Genomic DNA, 24,713 nt, shown 5'->3' with positions numbered 1-24,713 from the left:
CAGCTGCTCCTGGACTCTGTGTCCTTTCCTCCTGACAAGGTGGAAAAGTTTCTGTCAACCCTCGACTCTGATTCTGCAACTGGTCCTGACGGCATCAGCCCACGGGTCCTAAAATCATGTTCTTCCGCTCTTTCACTCCCTCTCTCTGTTCTCTTCACCCTCTCTTTTGCTCAAGGTCATCTGCCATCTGCTTGGAAATCGGCCAACATCACCGCTTTGCACAAAAAAAGGTGCAAAAACAGATCCTAGCGACTACAGACCAATCAGCCTTCTCCTAATTATCAGCAAGGTCATGGAATCCATCATTGCTTCAGATATGAAATCTTTCCTCTTCTCCAATGGCTTGATCTCTGACCATCAATTTGGTTTCAGACCTGGTCACTCTACTCTGGACATGCTGTTTCTGCTTTCTCAACAATGGATGGAGGTCCTCAATGCCAAACAGGAAATTAGAGCTGTCTCCCTTGACATATCACGTGCCTTCGATACGGTCTGGCACCCCGCTCTGCTCACCAAACTCTCCTCCTTTGGTATCCATGGAAATCTCCATGCATGGCTGGCGGACTTCCTCTCTAGTCGTAGTCAACGTGTGGCCCTGAATGGGTTTCTCTCATCTCCTCTTCCCGTTCAGGCTGGAGTTCCCCAAGGCAGTGTCCTGGGCCCTGTGCTTTTTCTGGTCTTCATCAATGATCTCTCTGACTCTCTTGAAAATCCTCTCTATCTCTTTGCTGATGACTCTACTCTCTGTCGCTCCATTCCTCATCCCTCAGATCGGCAGTCTGCAGCCTCCTCACTCTTTGCAGACCTGGTAAAAATCACAGACTGGGCAAACAAGTGGAACATGTCTTTCAATCCTGACAAATCTCACACTCTTACGATGTCTCTCCGAAAAGACCGACTGGACAACCCTCCCATCCACTTTCTGAATAATCCTCTCCAAGAAGTTCTGTCACTCAAGCTTTTGGGTCTCACTATCTGCCATGATCTTTCCTGGGAAAACCACATTTCAAATCTGGCCTCCAAAGCCAGTCGCCGACTGGGCATCCTCCGTCGTGCGAAGTCCTTCCTTGGCACACCTGAGCTCCTCACCACATACAAGGCTTTCATCCGCAGCTCAATGGAATACTGCTCTCCCCTTTGGGCTGGTGCTCCTGCTTCACACCTAGCTCGTCTTCACGCTGTTGAAACCAAAGCGTTCAAAATCATTGGAATCTCCCGCGACGAAGCTAACTCCAAGGGCCTTTCACTCACTCACCGCAGGCAGGTTGGTGGTCTTTCCATCTTCTACCGACTCCTCTCTGGCCTTGCCCCCCCAGCTCTCTCTGGGCTCTGTCCCCCAAATATTCCGACAGGTCGCACAAGATCTGCCTGCAACCCTCTTATGGTTAAACTGCCAAAATCAAGATTTTCTGCTCACCTTCATTCCTCGCTTCTCCCGCCTCTGGAACAAACTCCCTCACTCTCTTCAATCCCACTCCACCCTCCAGGTCTTTAAAACAGCTGTTCACCACCATCTCTTATCTTCCCCCATCCAAAACCTTGATCTTTTCTACCCCTGCTAATTTCACCCCAAATCCTACACTTTTTTGAAATACCAACTTCTGTCCTGGAAGTCCTTGGTATCCTTGTGTATTACACTCCCCCCCCCCCCCCTTCCCACGCCCCCTTCCCCCAGGCCCTCTCCCTCCCGCGCTCCTCCCTGCTCTCAGGTGTTGTGTTTGTGTGCTTCCCCGCCTCTCCCCATCTTGTTTTCCGCTCCGTCTTTTTGTATGTTTTGTTTGTCTGGTTGATTTGTTTGTGAAATAAATGTTAGCTCTTTCACGAGCCTCGATTCAGTATACAAAAAAAAAAAAAAAAAAAAATACTCCAAAAATCCAAAAAGGCCCCAAGATCCTTAAAAACCCAAAAGACCACGAAGACTCAAAAGACCCCGAAGACCCTTAGAGACCCGAAAACCCATAAACGCCCCGAAAACCAAGAAACAACCTGAAGGTCCAAAATACCCCAAAGACCCTTAAATATCCCGAAGAACCAAAAAGACCCCGAAGACTGTTAAACATCCAAATGACCCAGAGGACTTAAAAGACCGACAAGTCCCTGAAAACCCAAAATACCCCAAAGACACCAAGACCCTTATAGATCCAAAAGACCCTGAAGACCCAAAATACCACAAAGACCCAAAATACTCTGAAGACTGTTCAAGACCTAAAATACTCTGAAGACCTTTAAATACCCCGAAGACCTTTAAATACCCCGAAGACCGAAAAGATCGAAAAGATCCCGGTTACTGAATGGATCGGAAAGACCCAAAAGACCCCAAGACCCAAAATATCCAAAAGACCCGGAAGACCCAAAAGATCGTAAAGACCCAGAAGACCCAAAATGCCCCATAGACCCTTAAATACACAAAAGACCCCAAAGACCCAAACAATCCAAAAGACCAAAAAGACCCCAGAGCCCCTTAAAGACCCTGAGGTCCCCAAATTAGCCCTAAGACACAAAATACCCCAAAGACCTTAAATACCCAAAACATCCAGATTGAGGACCCAAAATACTCGAATGACCCAAAAGACACTGATGAACCAGAAGACGCAAAATACACAAGAGCCGCTGAAGACACTGAAGACCCCAATGACTCCGAAGACCCAAAAGAAGAGTAATTATGCCTTTTACATTGGAATTGTCGACGGTGGCTTGCAATCTGAGCCTCAAGGTCGGTGTACAGAAGCGGTATTTTTTAAACACAATAAATACAAGGCACAGGGAGGTGAAATTTGCTGCACATGATGTGCAATGCATGCAGAGTAAAACGAGTGTTCATTTACGTATGTAGGATGTCTAATAAATAAAGAAGAAATAAGCACACCTGACACGAGGCCCAGACTTCAGACTTTGGCATGATCATGTGGCTGTACCGTCAAAAACTGGTCCAACCCGTCATTTTTGACGGCTTTATACTGGTATAATATGATATTAAAAAAAGTTATGGACGAGTTATTACTAAACTTGGTAGATGAGTTGGTTCGGTGACGGGAACAAGTCTATTTTATTTTGGTTCAGGTCCGAATCCAGATCCGGCGTATCAGTGGGATACAAAACATAAACTGTTCAGCCTGGCGGAGGAATGCGCTCTACCGAGTACCGTACCGTTCTGGTTGTAGTTGCTTCCCTCAGTTCCTTCAGCAAATTACACCAAGGTGTTATCACATGACACCAAACAAACAACATTTCTAAGTTGGCCTCCAAAGCCAGCCACCAACTGCGCACCCTCTGTTATACAAGGTCTTTCCTCGCACACCTGAGCTCTTATCCACCTGCCTTCATGAAGGCCTTCATCTGCAGCTTGATGGAGTACTGCTCTCTGCTTTGGGCTGGCTCTCCTGTCTTGCATCTTGCTCAGCTTGCCGCTGTGGAAATCAAGGCTTTCAAGATCATTGGAATGTCTCGCAATGAAGCTGAGTCTATGGGTCTATCACTTCACCATCTCAGACACGTCTGTGGTCTGTCTGTCTTCTTCCACCTCCTATATTACTTTGCACCCTCTGCTCTTTCCGTGCACCCCCCCCCCCCTCCCCCATCATGATGCAAAGATGAACTGATTAGATTTTGGCATCAAGATGTCAAAGGTCAGAGGTCATGTAAGGTAAAAATGTGATACTTGAGAACAGCTAAAGGTATTTAAATCTAACTTGATAGATGTATAGTGGTAGCCCAAAATATTGGCACCCTTGCACTTTTTTCAAATAACTCACAATTTTCTCCAAAAAAAGTTAAAATTGACACGTATTTGGTCTCCACAATTCTTTATTTCACTGTTCATATTACAGAACCTTAGTTTTTGATTCGGAACTTAACATATCCTTTTAAATCAGAAAATAAAAAGAAATGGCAATGACAAAATTATTGACGCCCTACACTTAATATTTGATAGCCCGGCCTTTGGACAAAATAACTGCAGTCAAGGGCTTCCTATAGCCATGAATGAGCTTCCTACACCTCTCTACTGACAGTTTGCCCACTCTTCTTGTGCAAACTGCTCCAGTTCTCCAATATTTGAAGGGTGCCTTCTCCCAACTGCTGTTTTAAGATCTCCCCAAAGGTGTTCAATGGGATTTAGATCTGGACTCATTGCTGGCCACTTCAGAACAGTCCAGCGTTTTGTGTTGAACCATTCCTTGGTACTTTTTGAAGTGTGTTTGGGTTTATTATCATGCTGCAAGACCCATGACCTTCGACGGAGACCCAGCTTTATGACACTAAGTTGAACATTGCGCTCCAAAATGCCTTGGTAATCTCCTGATTTCATGATGCCATGCACACATTCAAGGCACCCAGAGCCAGAGGCAGCACAGCAACCCCAAAACATTACTGAACCTCCTTCTTGTTTGACTGTAGGGAAGGTGTTCTTTTCTTTGAAGGCTTCATTTTGTTTTCCGTAAACAGAGATGATGTGGTTTACCCTAAAGCTCTAATTTGGTCTCATCTGTCCACAGGACATTCTCCCAGAAGGATTTTGGCTTGTTCAGGTGGTGTTTTGGCAAACTCCATTCCGGCTTTGTTATGTCTGGCTATCAACAGTGGGGTCCTCCTGTGTCTCCTATGATAGAACCCACTTTCATTGAGTTGGCGACGGATGGTGCGAGTTGAAACTGTCGTACCTTGTATCTGAAGGTGAGCTTGAATCTGTTTGGCAGTTCATCGAGGTGCTTTCTCCACCATTTAAACAATCCTTCGTTGCAATCTTCAATCAAGTTTTTTTTCTTGCGGCCACGTCCAGGGAGGTTGGTTACAGTGCTATGGGCATTAAACTTCCTGATAACATTGCGTACAATGGACACAGGAACATCAAGGTCTCTGGAGATGGACTTGAAGCCTTGAGATTGTCCATGCTTCGCTACAATCTTGTGTCTGACCTCAGACAATTCTCTGGTTTTCTTTCTTTTCTCCATGCTCATTGCGGTACACACAGTGACACAAAACAGCAGAATGACTCCTTTTCTCTGTTCAAACTGGTTGAATGAGTGATTTTTATATTGCAGGCATCTGCAACTCACCACAGGTGAGTTCAATTCCAAAGTAAAGGAGAATCACTTACTTGAAATATAATTAGTTCTAACAACTTCTAAAAGGTGCCAATAATATTGTCCGGGCCATTTTAGGATTTGTATGTGGAATAGGCTAAGATTTAGTAATTTTTTCAGCTTTTTTTGTTTTGTTCCACTGAAAACCAAAGAAATATGTGGATATTCAAAGATTTTTTTAAATTTCAACAATTTTCTGGAAGAAATGGTGCATTATTTGAAAAAAGTGTAAGGGTGCCAATATTTTTGGCCACGCTTGTATATGATGATGTAATAATGTGGGGGGGAGGCATATCGGTCGACGTTGCAACGTCAAATTTTGTCTAGTTTCTTTCTTATTGTTTTAAGTTTCAATTCTTTGGTTGTATAGTACTTTTTTGCATACAGTGTCAAGGCTCATGGAGGAACACAGAACGTATGACAGAACATTCGGAATATGAGGAGTAGGACAAGCCATTCTTGCACCCTTAAGCCACCTAACATTCCTCTATGTTTTTCACATCTGTTCCATCTTCTCTTACTCGATCTCCATCTCGTTTTATCATGTGACTACCTCTATAGCAACAGATTTGGACAGGATTTCTCAGTGGGCAAATGTAATCAAGTTAATGTTTTTGGAACTCAATTTCTTCTTGTTTCTCTGCTTGTTTCTCTGGACAAAACGTCTTTTCAACTTTCCCATCTCCTATGAAGGCTATACAAGTTTACCACTCAATACAGTAAACATCATACTTGGTATTACTGTAACATATCTCCTGGAATCTACACATTACGCAAATAGCCAAGTCTGCTGCGAAGAAACTAGGAGTCCTGTTCAGATGTCAAGATTCTTCTCGTCTGAACAGTTGCAATTATCTAAAGGATTGATTCGTCCTTGTATAGAGTACTGCTCACATCTGGGGTGGTTCTACCTCTACATATGTAGATGACAGAGTCGAGTCTAAAGCAATCTGACTTGTCAACCCTCCCAACCTGACCCCAAAACTCAACTTGCTTGAATGCCGCTGTTAAGTTTGCTCTCTCTCCCTTTTCTATCAATATTGCTTCACTTTCTGGTCCCGAGAACTGGCTGCTTTGTATTCCTCCGCCATTAGCTCGACCACAAAATACTCGTCGGGCCACTACGTCACATGATTATTGCGTGGCCATTGGCAACTCGAGGTTGGGCTGTTTTTTTCCCCCCCTTTTCAAAAGGCGAGTTTTGCAGTTCCTCAAAAACACTAAAAAAAAATTCCTTCTTTTCACTTCTGCATTTCTTCAGTTCTTTTTTTTTTTTTTGGTTTCATTTAAGGCCTGGCCTCTGAGGATGATACAGTCCACGTCTGGAGCCTTAAACGTTAAACCTGCTTGCTCCCGTGGCTGATGGCCCTTATTTCTTGAATCTTTTCCGATGCCTTATCTTCTCGTCGTAATGAAAATTTGGATTGTACATAATTCTAATTAGCAAAATATTTTCTCCTCCAAAATGCCATAATCTTATTCCTTGACCATGAAAACATGGGTGGTGTAGATGCCAGTTCGATAGTGATATCACAGATAATAACCAACATATCCCAGACTATAGGCATTTTCCTAATGGTGGAAAGTAATTTGCATATTGATGCATTAAAAAAAAAAATTCCCAATGCTGATAGCGTGGCATCAGTCAGATTCTTCAAATATACGGCCTTGTGAGTCGGAATCCATAAAAAAACATTGTATGGACCCTAAAACAAGGTTCAAGTAAAATGTAGCTTTTGGCTGCCAGAACACCCCCTCCAGTGAAACCGGTAGGGGACTAATGACAGATCAGACCAAGCAATATATGTGCAGTACTCTTCAATTTTGCAAGTAATAAACGGACCCAAATGCAATGCCCTCTCCTCTGATGAGGGTAATGAGGGGCCTAGAGAGTAATAAGTGATAGTTTTTGATAAAGTATCAACCAAGCCACACAAATGCAGTATAAACATCCATCGTGCCTCCTCATGAAGTGGTGGAAAGGGGGAGTCGCAGTGGCTATTTTGTGATATTTGACCTGCCCATGGAGAAGGTGGATCAGACTCGGCAACGGTTGCTAGAGTGAGATGTGCATGGAAGAAGTTTCGGGAATTAAGTGGCGTGCTGATGAGGAGGGGAGTGTCGTTGAAGCTGAAGGGAAAGGTGGAGCTGCATGTGTGAGAAGTGTTATGATTTATGGGAGCGAGACATGGGTAATGAACGTAGAGCAGCAACGAAGGCTGGAAAGGGTGGAAATGCGAATGGTTCGACGGATGTGCGGAGTATCGTTGAGAGAGAGGAAGACAAATGATGAATTGCGAAAGATGATGGGAATAGAGCCTGTGATGGATGCTGTGAAGAGGAACAGGTTGAGATGGTTTGGTCATGTGTTGAGGAAGGATGAAAGTGACTGGTTGAGAAGAGTGATGGAAATGAATGTAGAAGGAAGTCGAGGACGGGGAAGACCGAGAAAGACTTGGCTAAAGATGGTGGAAGAAGAAATGCAAGCAAGGGGGTTAACAAGGAGAGATGCAGAAAATCGGGCAAAATGGAGAAGATTGTCATGGGGACCGCAAGGCTAACCCCCGCTCTAGCAGGGAAAATGGTCTTAAAATGCATGTTGTTGTTGTGGTTGACCTGCCCATGATGGGTACCCCGAGCATTCATAGTAAATTCAACCATGAATATCCAAAACAGCAACTTTGAATACTGTATTCGAGGAGTAAAACCACGAGTAATGAGAGAATGAACAAAAATGGAAGAAAGTTTAGCTATCTTTTCATACTGAGAACATGAATGCAAAAAGTTCACTCATGACGTTTTTGTTACACAAAGCATAACAGGGCAAGTTGGCACCTCCCTCGCGTGCATTCTGGCTTGTCAAGTTTTATCTTGTTCTGTTAGAGGATTTGTACCATTAAAACAACATCGTCCCTCAGAGTTTCCCACACGATAATGATTAACAAGTTGCAAGTCTTAACAACACTCCACCACCCCACAATCCCAGTTCCTGATTCGCACAAAGGTGAATCAACGTTTTAACCATACAGTCTACCAACGAACTCTCAAAAGTGTGACGTGGTGATAAAGTTAAAATGTTGTTGTTTTCGCAGTGAAAGACAGTTGTTGGTTGAGCAATGATTGCAGTACAAGACCAGGGACATTGCTTACTTCCTTCAGTCAGATTACATGCCAGGTGGCGACGTGTTGTGCGCCATATTTCTTATGGTCCGTCCTTGAACGAGACACCATGACCCGCACGTACTTGTTCCTCGAGTCCAATTGAGGCGGATTTCCATGTCGCTGAACTTCGCTTGTTAAAAGCCTGTAGTCGTAATAATCGTAATAGCAAATTTGACATTTTGTGCGTACTTCTTTTTGAATCACGTCCCGAGACGACATTTTAGAAAGTGTGTATTTCAAGTGGTCCGGCACATTGCAGGGAACATGTTGAAACGTACACGCAACAGTTGACGCTTGCTAGTGCAGATGCAATTAAAGTGCAAGCTGACAATCCTGTTTGATCCTCTCCCTTTGTGTATATGAACATCGTCAAGCACATTCGGTTGGTATGACGCAAGTCTCGTGGCGCTCCACGTGCTGGTGCCACCTGAAGATGGAGAGAAAAGGAAAAGGATTGGCAGCTATATTTAATAATTGCTTCTGATGATGAGAAACTTTCTCCTGGAGTTGGCAGCAAATATTTAATAATTGCTTCTGATGATGAGAAACATTCTCATGGAGTTAGCAGCAAATATTTAATAATTGCTTCTGATGATGAGAAACATTCTCATGGAGTTGGCAGCAAATATTTAATAATTGCTTCTGATGATGAGAAACTTTCTCCTGGGATTGGCAGCAATATTTAATAATTGCTTCTGATGATGAGAAACTTTCTCCTGGGATTGGCAGCAATATTTAATAATTGCTTCTGAGGATTAGAAACTTTCTCATGGAGTTGGCAGCAATATTTAATAATCGATTCTGATGATTAGAAACTTTCTCCTGGGATTGGCAGCAATATTTAATAATTGCTTCTGATGATGAGAAACATTCTCATGGAGTTGGCAGCAAATATTTAATAATTGCTTCTGATGATGAGAAACATTCTCATGGAGTTGGCAGCAAATATTTAATAATTGCTTCTGATGATGAGAAACGTTCTCATGGAGTTGGCAGCAAATATTTAATAATTGCTTCTGATGATGAGAAACTTTCTCCTGGGATTGGCAGCAATATTTAATAATTGCTTCTGATGATGAGAAACTTTCTCATGGAGTTGGCAGCAATATTTAATAATCTATTCTGATGATTAGAAACTTTCTCCTGGGATTGGCAGCAATATTTAATAATTGCTTCTGATGATGAGAAACTTTCTCCTGGGATTGGCAGCAATATTTAATAATTGCTTCTGATGATGAGAAACTTTCTCATGGAGTTGGCAGCAATATTTAATAATTGATTCTGATGATTAGAAACTTTCTCCTGGGATTGGCAGCAATATTTAATAATTGCTTCTGATGATGAGAAACTTTCTCCTGGGATTGGCAGCAATATTTAATAATTGCTTCTGATGATGAGAAACTTTCTCCTGGGATTGGCAGCAATATTTAATAATTGATTCTGATGATTAGAAACTTTCTCCTGGAGTTGGCAGCAATATTTAATAATTGCTTCTGATGATGAGAAACTTTCTCCTGGGATTGGCAGCAATATTTAATATTTGCTTCTGATGATGAGAAACTTTCTCCTGGGATTGGCAGCAATATTTAATAATTGATTCTGATGATTAGAAACTTTCTCCTGGAGTTGGCAGCAATATTTAATAATTGCTTCTGATGATGAGAAACTTTCTCCTGGGATTGGCAGCAATATTTAATAATTGCTTCTGATGATGAGAAACTTTGTCCTGGGATTGTCAGCAATATTTAATAATTGCTTCTGATGATGAGAAACTTTCTCCTGGGATTGGCAGCAATATTTAATAATTGCTTCTGATGATGAGAAACTTTGTCCTGGGATTGTCAGCAATATTTAATAATTGCTTCTGATGATGAGAAACTTTCTCCTGGGATTGGCAGCAATATTTAATAATTGCTTCTGATGATGAGAGACTCTATCCTGGGATTGTCAGCAATATTTAATAATTGCTTCTGATGATGAGAGACTTTATCCTGGGATTGTCAGCAATATTTAATAATTGCTTGTGATGATTATGAACTTTCTCCTGGGATTCACAGCAATATTTAATAATTGCTTCTGATGATGAGAAACTTTCTCCTGGGATTGGCAGCAATATTTAATAATTGCCTCTGATGATGAGAATCTTTCTCCTGGGATTGTCAGCAATATTTAATAATTGCTTCTGATGATTAGAAACTTTCTCCTGGGATTGGCAGCAATATTTAATAATTGCCTCTGATGATGAGAAACTTTCTCCTGGGATTGGCAGCAATCTATCTTCTTCTATCTTCTATGTATATAAAAGAAAGTTTTTGTTTGTTTGTTTGTCTGCATGCGCTAATCTCCTGAAAGGTAGAAGATCGGAGGAAACCTCTGAAACAAAAAATGTCGGAACGGGCCCCCGGAATGTTATAGGCTAGGTGGCGAGGCCGGTCAAAGCCACCTCGGCCGGGCTGGGCCCATTTCGTAATTAAAAGCTGAGCTGAATTATAGTAGTCAATCTTCTATGGCCACGAGTAAAAGCTGAATTATAGTAGTAAATTCATTCAAAAAGAACCCGGGCAACGCCAGGTGCATTCGGCTAGTATTTAATAATTGCTTCTGATGATGAGAAACTTTCTCATGGGATTGGCAGCAATATTTAATAATTGCCTCTGATGATGAGAAACTTTCTCATGGGATTGGCAGCAATATTTAATAATTGCTTCTGATGACGAGAAGCTCTCTCCTGGGAGCCTGGAGTTTGCAAAAACATACGTGAAAGGCTCTGAGAGCATGAGGCAAAAGATTATGTGGTCTGATGAGATGAAAATTGAACTTTTTGGTCTTATTGCAATGTGCTACATCTGATGGAAACCGAGCACAGCTCATCACGCATCTAACACCATCCATACCATGAAACATGGTGGTGGCATCATCATGCTATGGGGATGCCTTTCAGCAGCAGAGACAGGAAGACTTGTAAGGATAGAGGGAACAGTGAATGGAGCCAAATACAGGCAAATCCTCGAGGAGAACCTTCTTCAGAACGCAAAAGACCTTAAACTGTGATGAAGATTTCCGTTCCAACAGGACATTGACCCCAAGCATACAGCCAAAGCAACACTGGAATTGCTTCAGAACAAGAACGTGAAAGTCCTTGAGTGGCCCAGTTCGAAACCCAGACTTGAATCCCATTGAGAATTTGTGGAAAAACTTGAAGATTGCTGTTCACTGATGCTCCCATTCAACTTGACAGAGCTTGAGCAAATCTGCAAGGAAGAATGGGAGAAACTCCCCAAATACAGATGTGCAAAGCTGATAGACATACACAGGTAGACTCAAAGCTGTAATTGCTGCCAAAGGCGCTTCTTCAAAGCATTGACTTCCACAAAGTCTGTTGAATACTTATGTAAATTAGATATTTCTGTATTTCATTTGTAATTATTTTGTAAAAAAAAATAAAAAAGTAAAGCCCACTTTGACATTATGGGGTATTATGTTTAGAATAGTGACAAACAAAATCTCAGTTTAATCCATTTTAAATTCAGGCTGTAACACGACAAAATGTGAAAAAGTCAAGGGGTGTGAATACTTTCTGAAGGCACTGTATATATATACAGACTTGGCATTTAATATGGAATATTTTTTTTGTGGGGGTGAACTTACTTTTCAAGATGTCTTAGAACCAAAAGTTCATTGGAATTATGTTGAAATTATTCTAGATTTTGTTAATGTGACCTTTAAAAGAAACAAAAACCACATTTGACATTTCGAAGCAAATAAATTGATCCTTGAAAGTGATGTAAACTGATATCGATCGAACTCGATTCACGGACAGTACTATGTTAAACTTCTGTACGTTTTCCAGAAGTATTTCCTTATTTTGCACATTAACCAATTTTATTTTTGAAACAAAAACAACAGTTAAATTATGACTGGGATTACGGACAGTAAAATTACAGTTCAGTAATTCGTGTAACCCCCACGAGCATTCAGGAGAGCACGTACACGTTGAGACGTGGTGTTCACGAGATTTGCCAAGGTTTGGACAGGAATCGCCTGCCATGCAGTGACAATAGCCTGCTGCAATTCACGCACAGAGGTGCTGCTGGACCAAGTTGTCGATTTGACACGTTAATTCTGCCCACAAGTTCTCTATCGGATTCATATCCGGGGACATGGCAGGCCACTCCATATGCTCCACACCATGGTCAGCAAGAAAGTGTTGGATCATGCGAGCATGATGAGGCCGTGCATTGTCATCTTGGAAGACAAAGTTTCCTCGAAAGACTGCACGAGCAAATGGAAGCAATGTTTCTTCCAGAATGGCCCTGTACTTGAACTGGTTCAGGTTTCCATTCAGAACAACCAGGTCAGTTTTTCCCCCTGCATGAAAAGCAGCCCAAACGGTCACCCCACCACCTCCAGCTTGGACTCTTGGCACTATACAATCTTCGTTGTAGGCTTCAAGCACTTGTCTGCGCACTGGGATGCGGCCATCTTGACGATAGACCAGAAATCTAGACTCGTCAATGAAGATCACGTGATTCCAGTGTCCTGGCTGCCATTGACGGTGCTCTCTGGCCCACTGCAATCGGCGCTGGCGGTGTTGTCTGGTCAGGCATGGCTTTCTCAGGGGATGCCTGGCATGATAGCCTGCTTGAACCAGTTGTTGGTTGACTAGCCTTCTGGATACAGGCACATTTGTCAGTTGCTGTCACTCAGCCCTAAGCCGATTAGCTGACTTGGTACGGCCATTGCAGACTAACCGGTGCAGCTGGCGATCATCCCTCCTTGTGGTTCTGCGGGGACGTCCTGGCCTCGGTATTGGAGTAAGGACACCCCTCTGAGCATTTCGTTTCAGGATCTTTGACACCTGACCTTGAGTGATGCCATACTGCCGAGCAATAGCACGCTGTTTCATGCCGGAATTCCGTAAAGCCACCACTCCATGACAAACAGCATTGTCGAGTTGATGGACCAGCTCCAGAGGAAGCGGCAATAACTTTTATAGACATGCAGCAGTTGTTTTCCACTAATACAGAACGCAACAACCTTTATATACCCGATTGTGAAGCCAATCGTCAAATGTACCTGTCCGTACATTTTGTCATGCCACCTGTGATATAATCCTGTTATTGACTTCTTGCTGCGGCAGACAAATCAGTGACATGGTTCTTTTAACAAAGAAATCACCGAAGCGTAAAAGAAACACACCAGATTGATATACTGAGTTCAGAAAGTAAACCTAAGTCAAGAAAAAAAAAATCCATATTAAATGCCAAGTCTGTGTGTGTGTGTGTGTGTGTGTGTGTATGTATATATATATATATATATATATATATATATATATATATATATATATATATATATATATATATATATATATATATATATATACATATATATATACATACATACATACATACATACACACACACACACACACACACACACACACACATACACACACACACACACACACAGTTACGGTTTTTAGAACCTTCACTTGTAAAATAATAAGCCTTGTAAATAATTCCCTGTAAATATCCCCATCTTCCCAAAGGTCAAATATCGCACCCTAGCTAGGCCACAAGCAACACTTAGGACACCATAGAAACCTCTTCAGTTATCTCATTAGTATGTGTTTCAGGTAAGGATCTGTTCCCAATAGTGTGACTCTGCATTATAAAAAATAAATAACCACCTTTAGAGGCCATTTTTCCCCGCAAAGCGGGGGTTGGCCTTTTTCGGGCACCGTGGTTGTTGTTGTTTTTTGGTCCCCTTTTTGAAGCAATGTTTTACGGCCGGATGCCCTTCCTGCCGCCAACCCTGTTTGTCGCCTTTTACGACAAACAGGGAATTACCAGTGAACTGGTACTCAATTAGCCGACCTCGGAAGGATGACAGGCTGAGTCAACCCCCCTGGCGTTAATTCAGCGATCGACCGGGATTCGAACCCAGGATCATAGGATCCTAAGCCGGTACCCTCGCCGCTAGCCCAACACCAGGGATTGTATTAATCAAATAACCTAGGTCCCCTTTTCAAATCCTGTTCATTTTGCGGCTTTACCCTCCAAATTGTATTGCTCGCCTCTGCCAGACGTAGCCGCCTCAGCTCAGCTCATCTCAAAACGCCATTACGCACGCGGCCAAGTTGGAGAAGAAGGGGGGAGGAGCGCCGGGAACATCGGCGTGGCCCCATCAACGCGTCACGAAGGGAGGTACCGATGAACCCTCGCGACCAATCCAGGCCGAGGCGTGTTCACCGGTAGGCGGAGTGAAGCGGACGCGGCTTGATACGCGAGGCATGTAATAAAAGCGTTCACGTGGGACTACTTCGAGAGATGAGCCAGAGAGGAGCCGCAGACGAACAAGAGAGAGCCAAAGGGACGTTACGGCAGAGCGGCAGAGCTAGAGGAGCCGCAGACGAACAAGCAGATAAGCCAGAGAGAGCCACGGAGGCGAGCGGCAGAGAGAGAGCCACGGAGATTGACCGGCAGAGCGACGGAGATTGGCCGGCAGAGCGGCAGAGATTTGAATTACGTACGCAGCGTACCAGCTTTCCCCCGCTATATAATTGTCCGGTCGCGTTCAACTGCACGCGGAGCTGCATGCCGGGTTTCGCCTCGAACCCAAAGCGTGGACCGGAGCACGAGCTTGGAACCGGACCTCGACGCCTACCATCTGCCTGGACCCTTCTCTTCCTTCCTACCACTACCCTTTCGTGTAAGTCCGTTTGTATTGTCCTGGGCGTGTTAATTAAGAGTGTGTAAGCTTGCCCCTGTGTCCTTTTACTTCCTCTACTTGTACATGCTTTTCCTTTTGTTTCCTCTTTTAGTGTAATTGAATGAATGAATATGAATGAATGATCGTTTTAAGGCCATTTTCCCCGCTAGAGCGGGGGTTAGCCTTGCGGGCCCCATGACAATCATGGTTCCTTGTTTGAGGCAATGTTTTTATGGCCGGATGCCCTTCCTGACGCCAATTGTAATTCATAATTTGTAATTGTAAATTGTAAATTTATTGTAAATTTTACAAATTTACAATTATAAATTGTAAATTGTAATAGTGTAATTAATAAATCATATTTGTTCTTCCTTCACTTTGGTTTCCTCTCATCCGATCGCTTTCGTGATTTCCTCAATTGAGTACCTGCGGCGCAATTTGGGCGAACCGCTCAGAATCGGGTTTATTCCTTTTGTTAACGCCCCGAGTCGCAGCTCGCTTCGCTCGGCGCATCCATTAACGCTGCGGCTCGGGTGGGAGTATCTCCTCGCTTACGGCCGGTGGTAGTATTTAGGTAATGAGACTAATTGAGCTTACAACCCTACTTACCACCGACCGGAAGTGACGTCATAACTCCTGGGACTGGGAGGGGGATCGGCCAGTGTAAAAGACAAGGGGATTAACCCCCCCCTTGGTAAGGGGAGCGCCGACCCCCGAATCCACAACAATTGGTGTCAGGAGTGGGATTTGAAGCCCGAACCAAATTTTTAATTCATCTGAAAAATTTGGTCAAAATTACGAGCGGCCAAAATCTAGTATTAACATCCAAATTGAGTCGTCCATGGATACTCAAGGCGATCGGATGCCGGTGGGGGAGATAGAAGAGGGGTTAGAGTCAACCCAGGACCCCAGGGAAGAAGTGGGAGCAATGGAGGAGAGACGGGTGCAGTGTTACGGTTTTTAGAACCATCACTTGTAAAATAATAAGCCTTGTAAATAACTCCCTGTAAATATCCCCATCTTCCCAAAGGTCAAAGATCGCACCCTAGCTAGGCCACAAGCAACACGTAGGACACCATAGAAACCTCTTCAGTTATCTCATTAGTATGTGTTTTAGTGAAGGATCTGTTCCCAATAGTTTGACTCTGCGTTGTATTAATCAAATAACCTAGGCCCCTTCTCAAAATACAAACCATAGTTATTTTGCGGCGTAGCCGCCCTCCAAATCACATGGCGCTTCTCTACCAGCCGCCGTGCCTGTCTCAAGACGCCATTGACTACGCGGTCGAGTTGGAGAAGAAGGGGGGAGGAGCGCCAGGAACGCAGGCGTGGCCCCATCAACGCGTCACGAAGGGAGGTACCAATGAACCCTCGTGACCAATCCAGGCTGAGGTGTGTTCACCGGTAGGCGGAGCGAAGCGGACGCGGCTTGATACGCGAGGCATGTAATAAAAGCGCCGCCGCGAACTACTTCGATGAGAGATGAGATGAGAGAGGAGCCGCAGACGAACAAGCAGATGAGCCAGAGAGAGCCACGGAGGCGAGCGGCAGAGTGGCAGAGATTTGAATTACGTACGCAGCGTACCAGCTTTCCCCCGCTATATAATTGTCCGGTCGCGTTCAACTGCACGCAGAGCTGCTTGCCGGGCTTCGCCTCAAACCCAAAGCGTGGACTGGAGCGCAAGCTTGGAGCCGGACCTCGACGCCTACCATCTGCCTGGACCCTTCTCTTCCTTCCTACCACTACCCTTTCGTGTAAGTCCGTTTGTAATGTCCTGGGCGTGTTAATTAAGAGTGTGTAAGCTTGCCCTGTGTCCTTTTACTTCCTCTACTTGTACATGCTTTTCCTTTCGTTTCCTCTTTTAGTGTAATTAATAAATCATATTTGTTCTTCCTTTACTTTAGTTTCCTCTCATCCAATCGCTTTCGTGATTTCCTCAATTGAGAACCTGCGGCGCGATTTGGCAGAACCGCTCAGAATCGGGTTTAGTCCTTTTGTTAACGGACCGAGTCGCAGCTCGCTTCGCTCGGCGCATCCATTAACGCTGCGGCTCGGGTGGGAGTATCTCCTCGCTTACGGCCGGTGGTAGTATTTAGGCAATGAGACTAAGGCCGAGAAAAATATATCTCCGGTCTCTGGTCAGCGCACGCATCGATTTTGACCCTGCGCGTCAACAATTTTTTTTCTTCAAATTTCCAACGGTACCTTCAACAGCGCGCCTGTTGTTGCAGGGCCGGCGCGCTATCTCGGGAAATACGGGTCTGTGAGGGTCGCCATTGGTATCGACGTTCGGGCACGGTTCTGCTCGACAAAACATCGTTTATTTTGTCCAAATCCAACCAGTCGTTCCAAAGATATGAGTCGTGTTGTGTGCCGTGACGTCATGAATCCAATCGGCTGGATATTGTCATTTATTGAAACGATGACGTTCTTTGTCGGGTTCGTGTGAAGCAACCAGAAGGCCAGGAGAGCTGCGGGTGGTCTCGTTAGTTAGGCCTGGATCCTATCTCGTTTGTCATGAATTTGTAGGTGTCTGTGATAATCTGGTGGACTGGGAGAAGAGATCGTGGGAGACCATCGGCCTGTTAGACCACTTGCGCATGCGCAGTGTTGACAAGATCGACGCATTGGAATGTTTGATGGTACTTCGAGGCGATCTCGAGAACGAAATGGCAGTCTTTAATATGCTTGAAGAACTTAATAATTTTCAGAATAAATACATTTTAAAATAACTTAAGCTTGTGTTCATTATTTACAAAAAGGCCTACCAGTCCCATTGGCTGTCTTTAATTTTTCTCTGGACGACGCCACGGCAGATGAGGAGGACCGCAAGGCATGAGGACACAAAAAACCTCTATATGTGCAATCCATGCTTTTCAAAAAAAACCGCATCGTCGCATCAATTCTGGAACTTTGGTCTGACCAGAGACCAGCAATATATTTTTTTCGGCCTAATTGGGCTTACAACCTTAATTACCACCGACCGGAAGTGACGTCATAATTCCCAGGACTGGGGGGATCGGCCAGTGTAAAAGACAAGGGGATTAACCCCCCCTTGGTAAGGGGAGCGCCGACCCCCGAATCCGCAACAATACACACACACACACACACACACACACACACACACACACACACACACACACACACACACACACACACACCACCAACATGTCTGCATTAGGAGAACTGCAGGTGCTGTCGTTTTCTTTGTAGAAGATGCCGGTGATGTTGCGAGCTTTCCATTATATAGCATCCAGGAAAGACCGATGTGAAGCAGGGGCACCTGGGAGATGGCGGTACTCGAATGGCTTGATGGACAAAAGCCATTTCTGCTGTGAGAATTTAATTTGCCAAGAAGTTCAGACTTGGCATGATGAGGGACGCCCTGTCTACAGCTGACCTCAGACTTCATCTTTGCTCTATAGTCCTCCCAGGAAAGGTCGCGGCTGATGGTGAAGCCCATAACCTCGAGGAAGCAACCTCTTTTCCAGTGGCTAGTCATGGAAGTGTGTGTAATCGGTGGGTTTGTTAGACGATCCTTCCGGGGACAAACATGTTGAGAATGTGACATATGCTTGGACTGAAAGGCATGTTCCATGTGTCAGACCAGCAAGCATGCGACCCTTTCCAGGTTGGCAGATATTTTTTCTGTTGGGATTCCCACTTCTCCTTGCTCTAGGAGCTGAAGGCCATCTCCTCTCAGAGCGATTAGCCGAACGCGGTTCACTTGCTGTTTCCTGTGGCCTAACTCTTCACTACCGCTCTTGTATTTGTATTCCTTCCACCTTGTTTGACTTTTATTTTTTGTTTTTTTTGTGAGTGTGCACCTCTTGTTAAAATGTCTGCCCTTCATTTCCTCATTTGTCTCATTTTGAGCTCCACAGAAAGTCACATTGCCACTTCACTCTAATTCTTGCTTTGTCGTGGCTTTCTCTTTTTGATATTGTTCCACTTTATAATCATTCACATAATATAAACTGCGCCAGTAGTTTAGTGACAAATTTTCTGGGTGGGTAGGTGTGGGGACAGAGACCTTTGGTCGCTGTACTGCAAACACTTTGTATGTTTCTCATGATTTACAAGTTTACTTTTGATAAGAGGTGACTTTCAACCCAAGGGTTGATGTACGTTTGTGGTTTACTTGTTACTTGCAAAATCGAAGATTTTTCAAGTATATTGGTCGGTTGTGTTTGTGGTTCTGCCTGGCTGTTTGTCTGTCTGTTTGTTTGTTTGTCACTGGCCTACAGGTCACAATTTTCAACCGATCTTCACCAAACTTCACCAAATGGTAGAGTTGGTCAAAAGCCAGAAGCCTATTGTTTTGGGGTCAATAGGTCAAAAGGTCAACATAGGCCAAAGGTCACCAACTTTGCTAAATTTCTAAAATCCTCAATTTTCATCCGATTGACTTGAAATTTGAAGAGGACTTGCATATCTGGTCACTGAATTCAACCACCAAGTATTTTTGAGGTCAACATAGGCCAAAAGGTCAACATAGGCCAAATTTCTAAAATCCTCAATTTTCATCCAATTGACTTGAAATTTGAAGAAGACTTGCATATCTGGTCACTGAATTCAACCACCAAGTATATTTGAGGTCAACATAGGCCAAAAGGTCAACATAGGCCAAATTTCTAAAATCCTCAATTTTCATCGAATTGACTTGAAAATTGAACAGCATTTGCACATTGAGTCAATAAATAGGGAAACGAACTATTTTTGAGGTCAAAAGGTCAAAGGTCAATTCAAGGTCAACCTTCCAAAATCATCATTTTCCATCTGAAAAATCGTCACTTTTCTTCCTGTTGACCCGAGCTTTGAGCAAGATTGTCAATTTTAATCTTGATGAAATGGACAATTTGCTGTATCAATGGAATTTTTTTTTCTTGGGGGTGGGAGAGGATTTTGCAAGTATCGTGCTCCGCATGACATCTTTTTGTTTGTTTGTTTGTTTGTGAACAAAATATCTCAGAATGTTGTGGACGGATTTGGACGAAATTTGATAGAGAGGTAGCGTATGCCACAAGGACAAAATGATTAGATTTTGGTGAAGATCCGGATTCGGATCTGGCTACTAGAATTTTTAAAGTGATTCTTCACCATTGGTAGATAGGGCCAAAAACGATACATAGCAGGATATCTCAAAAAGTTGTTTACGGATTTGGACGAAACTTGGTGGACCAGTTGGGTGTCTGACAAGGACGATTCGATTCGATTTTGGTGAAGATCTGAATATGGATTCGGATATGAGAATTATTTAATATATTAAGTGATTCTTCACCAATGGGAGATAGGGCCAAAAACGATACATAGCACGATATCTCAAAAAGTTATGGATGGATTTGGACAAAACTTGTTGGACAGGTTGTGTGTGTGACAAGGAAGAATCTTCAATTTTGGTGAAGATCCGGATCCGGATCCAGCTAGTAAAATTTTTAAAGTGTTCTTCACCATTGAATGATATGGCCAACCAGGAGGAGGTATGCTCTCTACTGAGTGCCGTTCTAGTTGTACATGTCGTTTTTGTAATATTGAGGAAAGAAAATACACGATTTAAATTGATCTTGTCCACAATGCGTGTTGCGTTTATCTTCTTGTGGGGGAATGTGAAGGAATAAGTGATTTGTAGTCTTTGCTTTGCTTTGTTTTTGCCCGCCCGCACTCGAATGCAGAAAAACAGTAAACGGAGGGCCTCTTGCTGCAGATGGCAGCCTCCCTGCATCTGATTGGCCGAGCCTGTGTTGCTAGGGCGAGCAGATGTCCTTCATTTATTGGTTCATTCAGCCATTCCTTCCTTTTCAGAGTCACGCCAGGACCCCATCGCTGCAGAGCAGGGTGTGGCTGTTCTTGTGACCGCGAACGATTCGCGGAGAGTGAGAGAAGGGGCATGGTTAAGGTTGATGTGCATCCGTGACGTTCTGTTTTTCTGCCTTTGTTGCAACGCTAAAGGGACCGCTTTGCCGCATCACCGGGCTGGTTTGTTTTTTCGAAGGCGTCATTGTCGTCCTGATCGTCGTCGGCACTGCTGTGCGACCTGCCGAGTCGAAGTGAGTCTCTGCTTCCCTGCGCGCCCTACGTCGGCACGAGGAATGTTTTGATCCAGGGATCTTTTTGTCTGCCGAGTGTGTGCTATTTATTTATTTAACTACTCTATTATTATTCCCCCTTCTTCATTCCTTGCCATAATGCTTCTGATTTGCCGTGAACCTGCGTTCAGGACAACGTGGTCATTAGTCATTTAGGAGTCTGATGTTGCGTCGTCAAATGGTGGCGGTTTGTTATTGTAGTCGAACGCTCTCCTGAGAAATGACTGCGGTTGTGTCATTCAAACTTTAACCTCCCCAGAGGGGCCTTTTCTGTGGTCTAGTTGACCTTCTGCTCAGAGTACAGTACGTGCCAAGGTGACGAGGTTGTTTTCGTGTTATGATCGTACAGTGTTTTCACATATTTTGAAAATAATGTCATTGATGTGTCATTGTCCTTTTTCTCCTCCTCCTCTCCCTCCCCCTGTGCATCCTGGATGTGTGTCTTTACGCAGGGTCTTTAAAGGTCTTTTTTTCGCGCGTGACACGGCCATTAGGCAACAAACTATTGGCCGTCCCGTGGACTATGCGTGGCGCTTTTTGTGGTTTCTGCTGCAATGAGCCCAGCTTTACTTCCCATGGCAGAGATTCTCGCCAGCCAGGCTGGCCTTCCCTTGGAGCCGCTTGTCCATCAGGTGGGCGGCCACACGTGCATGTTGCGAGTGGGCGAAGGTGCTATATGCAAGCCGCTGGTGCAGCGGGAACACTTTGTGTACCAGGTGCTTCCACAGGAGATGCGACCGTTCACCCCAAAGTACATGGGTAAGTATGCAACCCTCTCTACATTCCTGGTGCTCGCCTTCTATCTATGTTCGCAAGTCTGCCCTTACCGTGACTTTATCCTATATGTTTGCCCTCTGTCCCTCCGTCGGCTCTGCTCTGCTGTCCAATGACATCATTACTTTGGTGCCCACTTTTAACATTTTGTCGATTAGAGTTTGCTTAAGTCCTTTGTTTCTCAAAATGGAACAACCTGCATTGGCGTTCACACGGCACCTGGAACGTCAACGCGGAATGCCTCTCGGCTGATGGACCGCATTCATTATCTGCAGTGCATACGCGGACTGTTATCGGAGCTCTCAAGTAACCATGGCAGCCATTCCTCCATTGCTCCTTGGAACGTTTTAGCCACCTCGGGGGCATTGCCACTGTGCACCCCCCCCGCCCCCCCCCCTTTTTGGTGGAATAGAGTACGCTGTGAACTGTGTGTTTACCTGAACTGCGTTCAATCGACCAAGCACTGCGCACCTTGACATGTCGCTTTCGCTCAAGGTGTAAACGGGGGCAAATATATATATATTTATTTAAAGTTTTCTGAACATTTACTCGTAGCGATGCAACATACATGTTGTTATTTAACATGGGGTCGAGTTTCATGTGAGATTATAAAAGCTATGCATCACTGCGAATGTTAATCTTTTGTCACCCGCTGTTGGTCACCCATTCGGACCAGGAAATGGCTTCGTTACACCCATCTCGCGGAGCACTTTCCTTTTCAATGGACATCGCGTGGCCTGTTTCTCATTGGACCACAAGGGAAATGCTAGAACAATGCCTGACGTCATTTTGTGTGTTGTGCTGTGGTCACAAGTTTGAATGCCCAAAAAGCGGACAGGGTCTAATGCTTGGATATTTGGTCTGTTTTTACAACGGATTCAAATAAACTTCTTCTCTTTCCGGTGTCCTCAGTGTCCTGTGGTGTTTTTATTTATTGCCAAAATAAAACTGCTGTTTTCTGCTGCTCTTTTTTTTCTTTTCTTTTTTTGTATTTACTTCTATCTTGCTCTCTTTCTTTTTCTTTCTTTCTTTTCTTTCTCGTCCACTGTCTCTACCTTTGCGGCTGTCTCTTATATTATGTCAGGTTGTAGGGCTACTCGCTTCCCTTCAACACCTCAATGGTTGATGACGATGATGTCGCATCTCGGCAAAATAGCGACGTTACGGTAAGGATGTCGATTATTTTGTGTTTGTGATGTAGAGGTTCTCTGTTGGATTTTGACCATCCTCTGTGCCCTGGTGTCCCTTTTCCTTTGCCCCGCTGTTTTCCCACTTGCCCTTTTTTTCTTTTCTTTCTGCTTTCCTTCTGGAACTTCGACATTTCAATAGGCATGGTCATGGTAACTATCGAAGAAGATGAAGATGGGAAAACGCTCATGGTGGCCTATCCCGACGGGGGAGACGATAACTGCGCAGAGTTGGATTTGAAGCCCCACAGGTGTCTTGGGAGGCGACACAGCCAGAACCACCACAACCATCATAAATACAATCATCACTACAAGCATTCGATGGACATGAAGTCGACGACCTGTGAAACCAGCCCCACAAACATCCGCAAGATTGTTTCTGAGCACCAAGGGTAAGATCTTTCTTTTTACTCTTCTCTATAATATGCAGCATCATGTTAACTCTGAACTATTTGAAAGATTTTGGGCCAATGTGCTGTCCTCTCTTCCGTCATCCTCAATCTCTGTAAAAATTGAAAAATGTCTGCCTGTTTGTCTGTGTCTCTCACACAGACATGGAAAGTAAGCCTTCTCCATGAAAGCAAATTGGATAACTCCTATCTGAGCACTTGGCTCATGGATGCTGGCTTTCCGAGTCCAATTGGCATATACTGTGTTGATTTGCCCATTCTGTACTAATCTTCCAATTCATGTAAAATTACACTGGGGTCTCATAATGTCCTTTTCCTCTATGTAATTTATGTACGAGCTTCGCCATGAGCTTCAGACTCTGGTACGTTGGCATTCCGATTCCAATGCTGGCCAAGTCATTCCAAAGACTTTAGAAATGGTCCGTGCTGCTGTTTAGCTTGATGCTTTAGCCTTTAGTTTAGAGGATAGGGCATGGGCAAACATTCACAAGTTTGCAAACTTTGGGAGGGGCATTTTTTCCTAAATCATTATCTGCTGAATGTGGAGAGAAAAGCACCGCTAATGGACGATGCCAGCGGCACCCAATGTGTTCCAGGAAGTTGCCTGCCTCGAGGTTAACGGTCGTGTTTGTCTGATGTCAAGTCCCGTGTTGCCTTATATTCCCTGTCTGCATTTGTGTGACACAGCTATTCCATGATCCTTGGAAAGTGCATATAAGAATAAAAGGGGATTTGATAATAGATTGTTTGCTGCACATGTAACCTCATTGTGATGACTGGTTGGCTGAATAGAACATCGACATACAGTACTGTTTGTAATCATCTGCTACCATGTGTGTTGCTTTATACCTTGTCCTATGATTTGTAGTCTGGCAGAGAGTGTGCTGGAAGGAACATCGCGACGGGAAAACAAAATTGACATCCTTGACCTGGTCCAGCCAGTTCACCTCCTCAAAAGGCCGTGGAGCATGGTCTGCCTGGAGAGGCAGCTTCGTGTCTTCCGGGACAGCTCAAAGCACAAAAATCATTACAGTATCCTTGCCTGTCATCTCATATGCATCTGAATTTTAAGTATTGGCATTCCTCACATGGATTGGGATCGATATGCAGTGCAAAACCACTCTTGACTGCATTTCTATATTCTGTATACAGCAATACCCCGGCCTACGTCATTAATTCGTTCCATAAGCCGTGACGTAATTTGGGTTTTGACGTAAACCGGGCGTAATGCCTTAAAAATGCCTTAAAATGAAGACAAACACCGTAAAACTAGAGTAAATAACTGGAGGAGGCTGCGGCTT

The 24,713-nt window shown here is 44.1% G+C and overlaps 1 protein-coding gene across 2 annotated transcripts in view; it reads left to right on the top strand.

Annotated features, from left to right (window-relative positions):
- Positions 1-24,713, top strand: part of LOC137414800 (inositol hexakisphosphate kinase 2) — a 55,288-nt gene that overhangs the window by 9,416 nt on the left and 21,159 nt on the right. The window contains exons 1-4 of one of the 2 annotated variants that reach the window (XM_068100307.2): positions 20,701-21,002; positions 21,494-21,800; positions 23,145-23,394; positions 24,281-24,444. In XM_068100307.2, coding sequence (XP_067956408.2) covers positions 21,596-21,800; positions 23,145-23,394; positions 24,281-24,444 — 619 coding nt within the window. In that variant the 5' untranslated portion in view covers positions 20,701-21,002; positions 21,494-21,595. Of the gene's footprint in view, positions 1-20,700; positions 21,003-21,493; positions 21,801-23,144; positions 23,395-24,280; positions 24,445-24,713 lie in introns of those variants that run through there. The other variant, XM_068100314.2, reaches the window with a different exon arrangement.

Source organism: Myxine glutinosa, chromosome 1 (assembly GCF_964187855.1).
Source record: "Myxine glutinosa chromosome 1, kmMyxGlut1.1, whole genome shotgun sequence".
In the NCBI taxonomy this organism is placed as follows: Eukaryota; Metazoa; Chordata; class Myxini; order Myxiniformes; family Myxinidae; genus Myxine; species Myxine glutinosa.
This window is presented reverse-complemented; position numbering and strand designations above follow the sequence as displayed.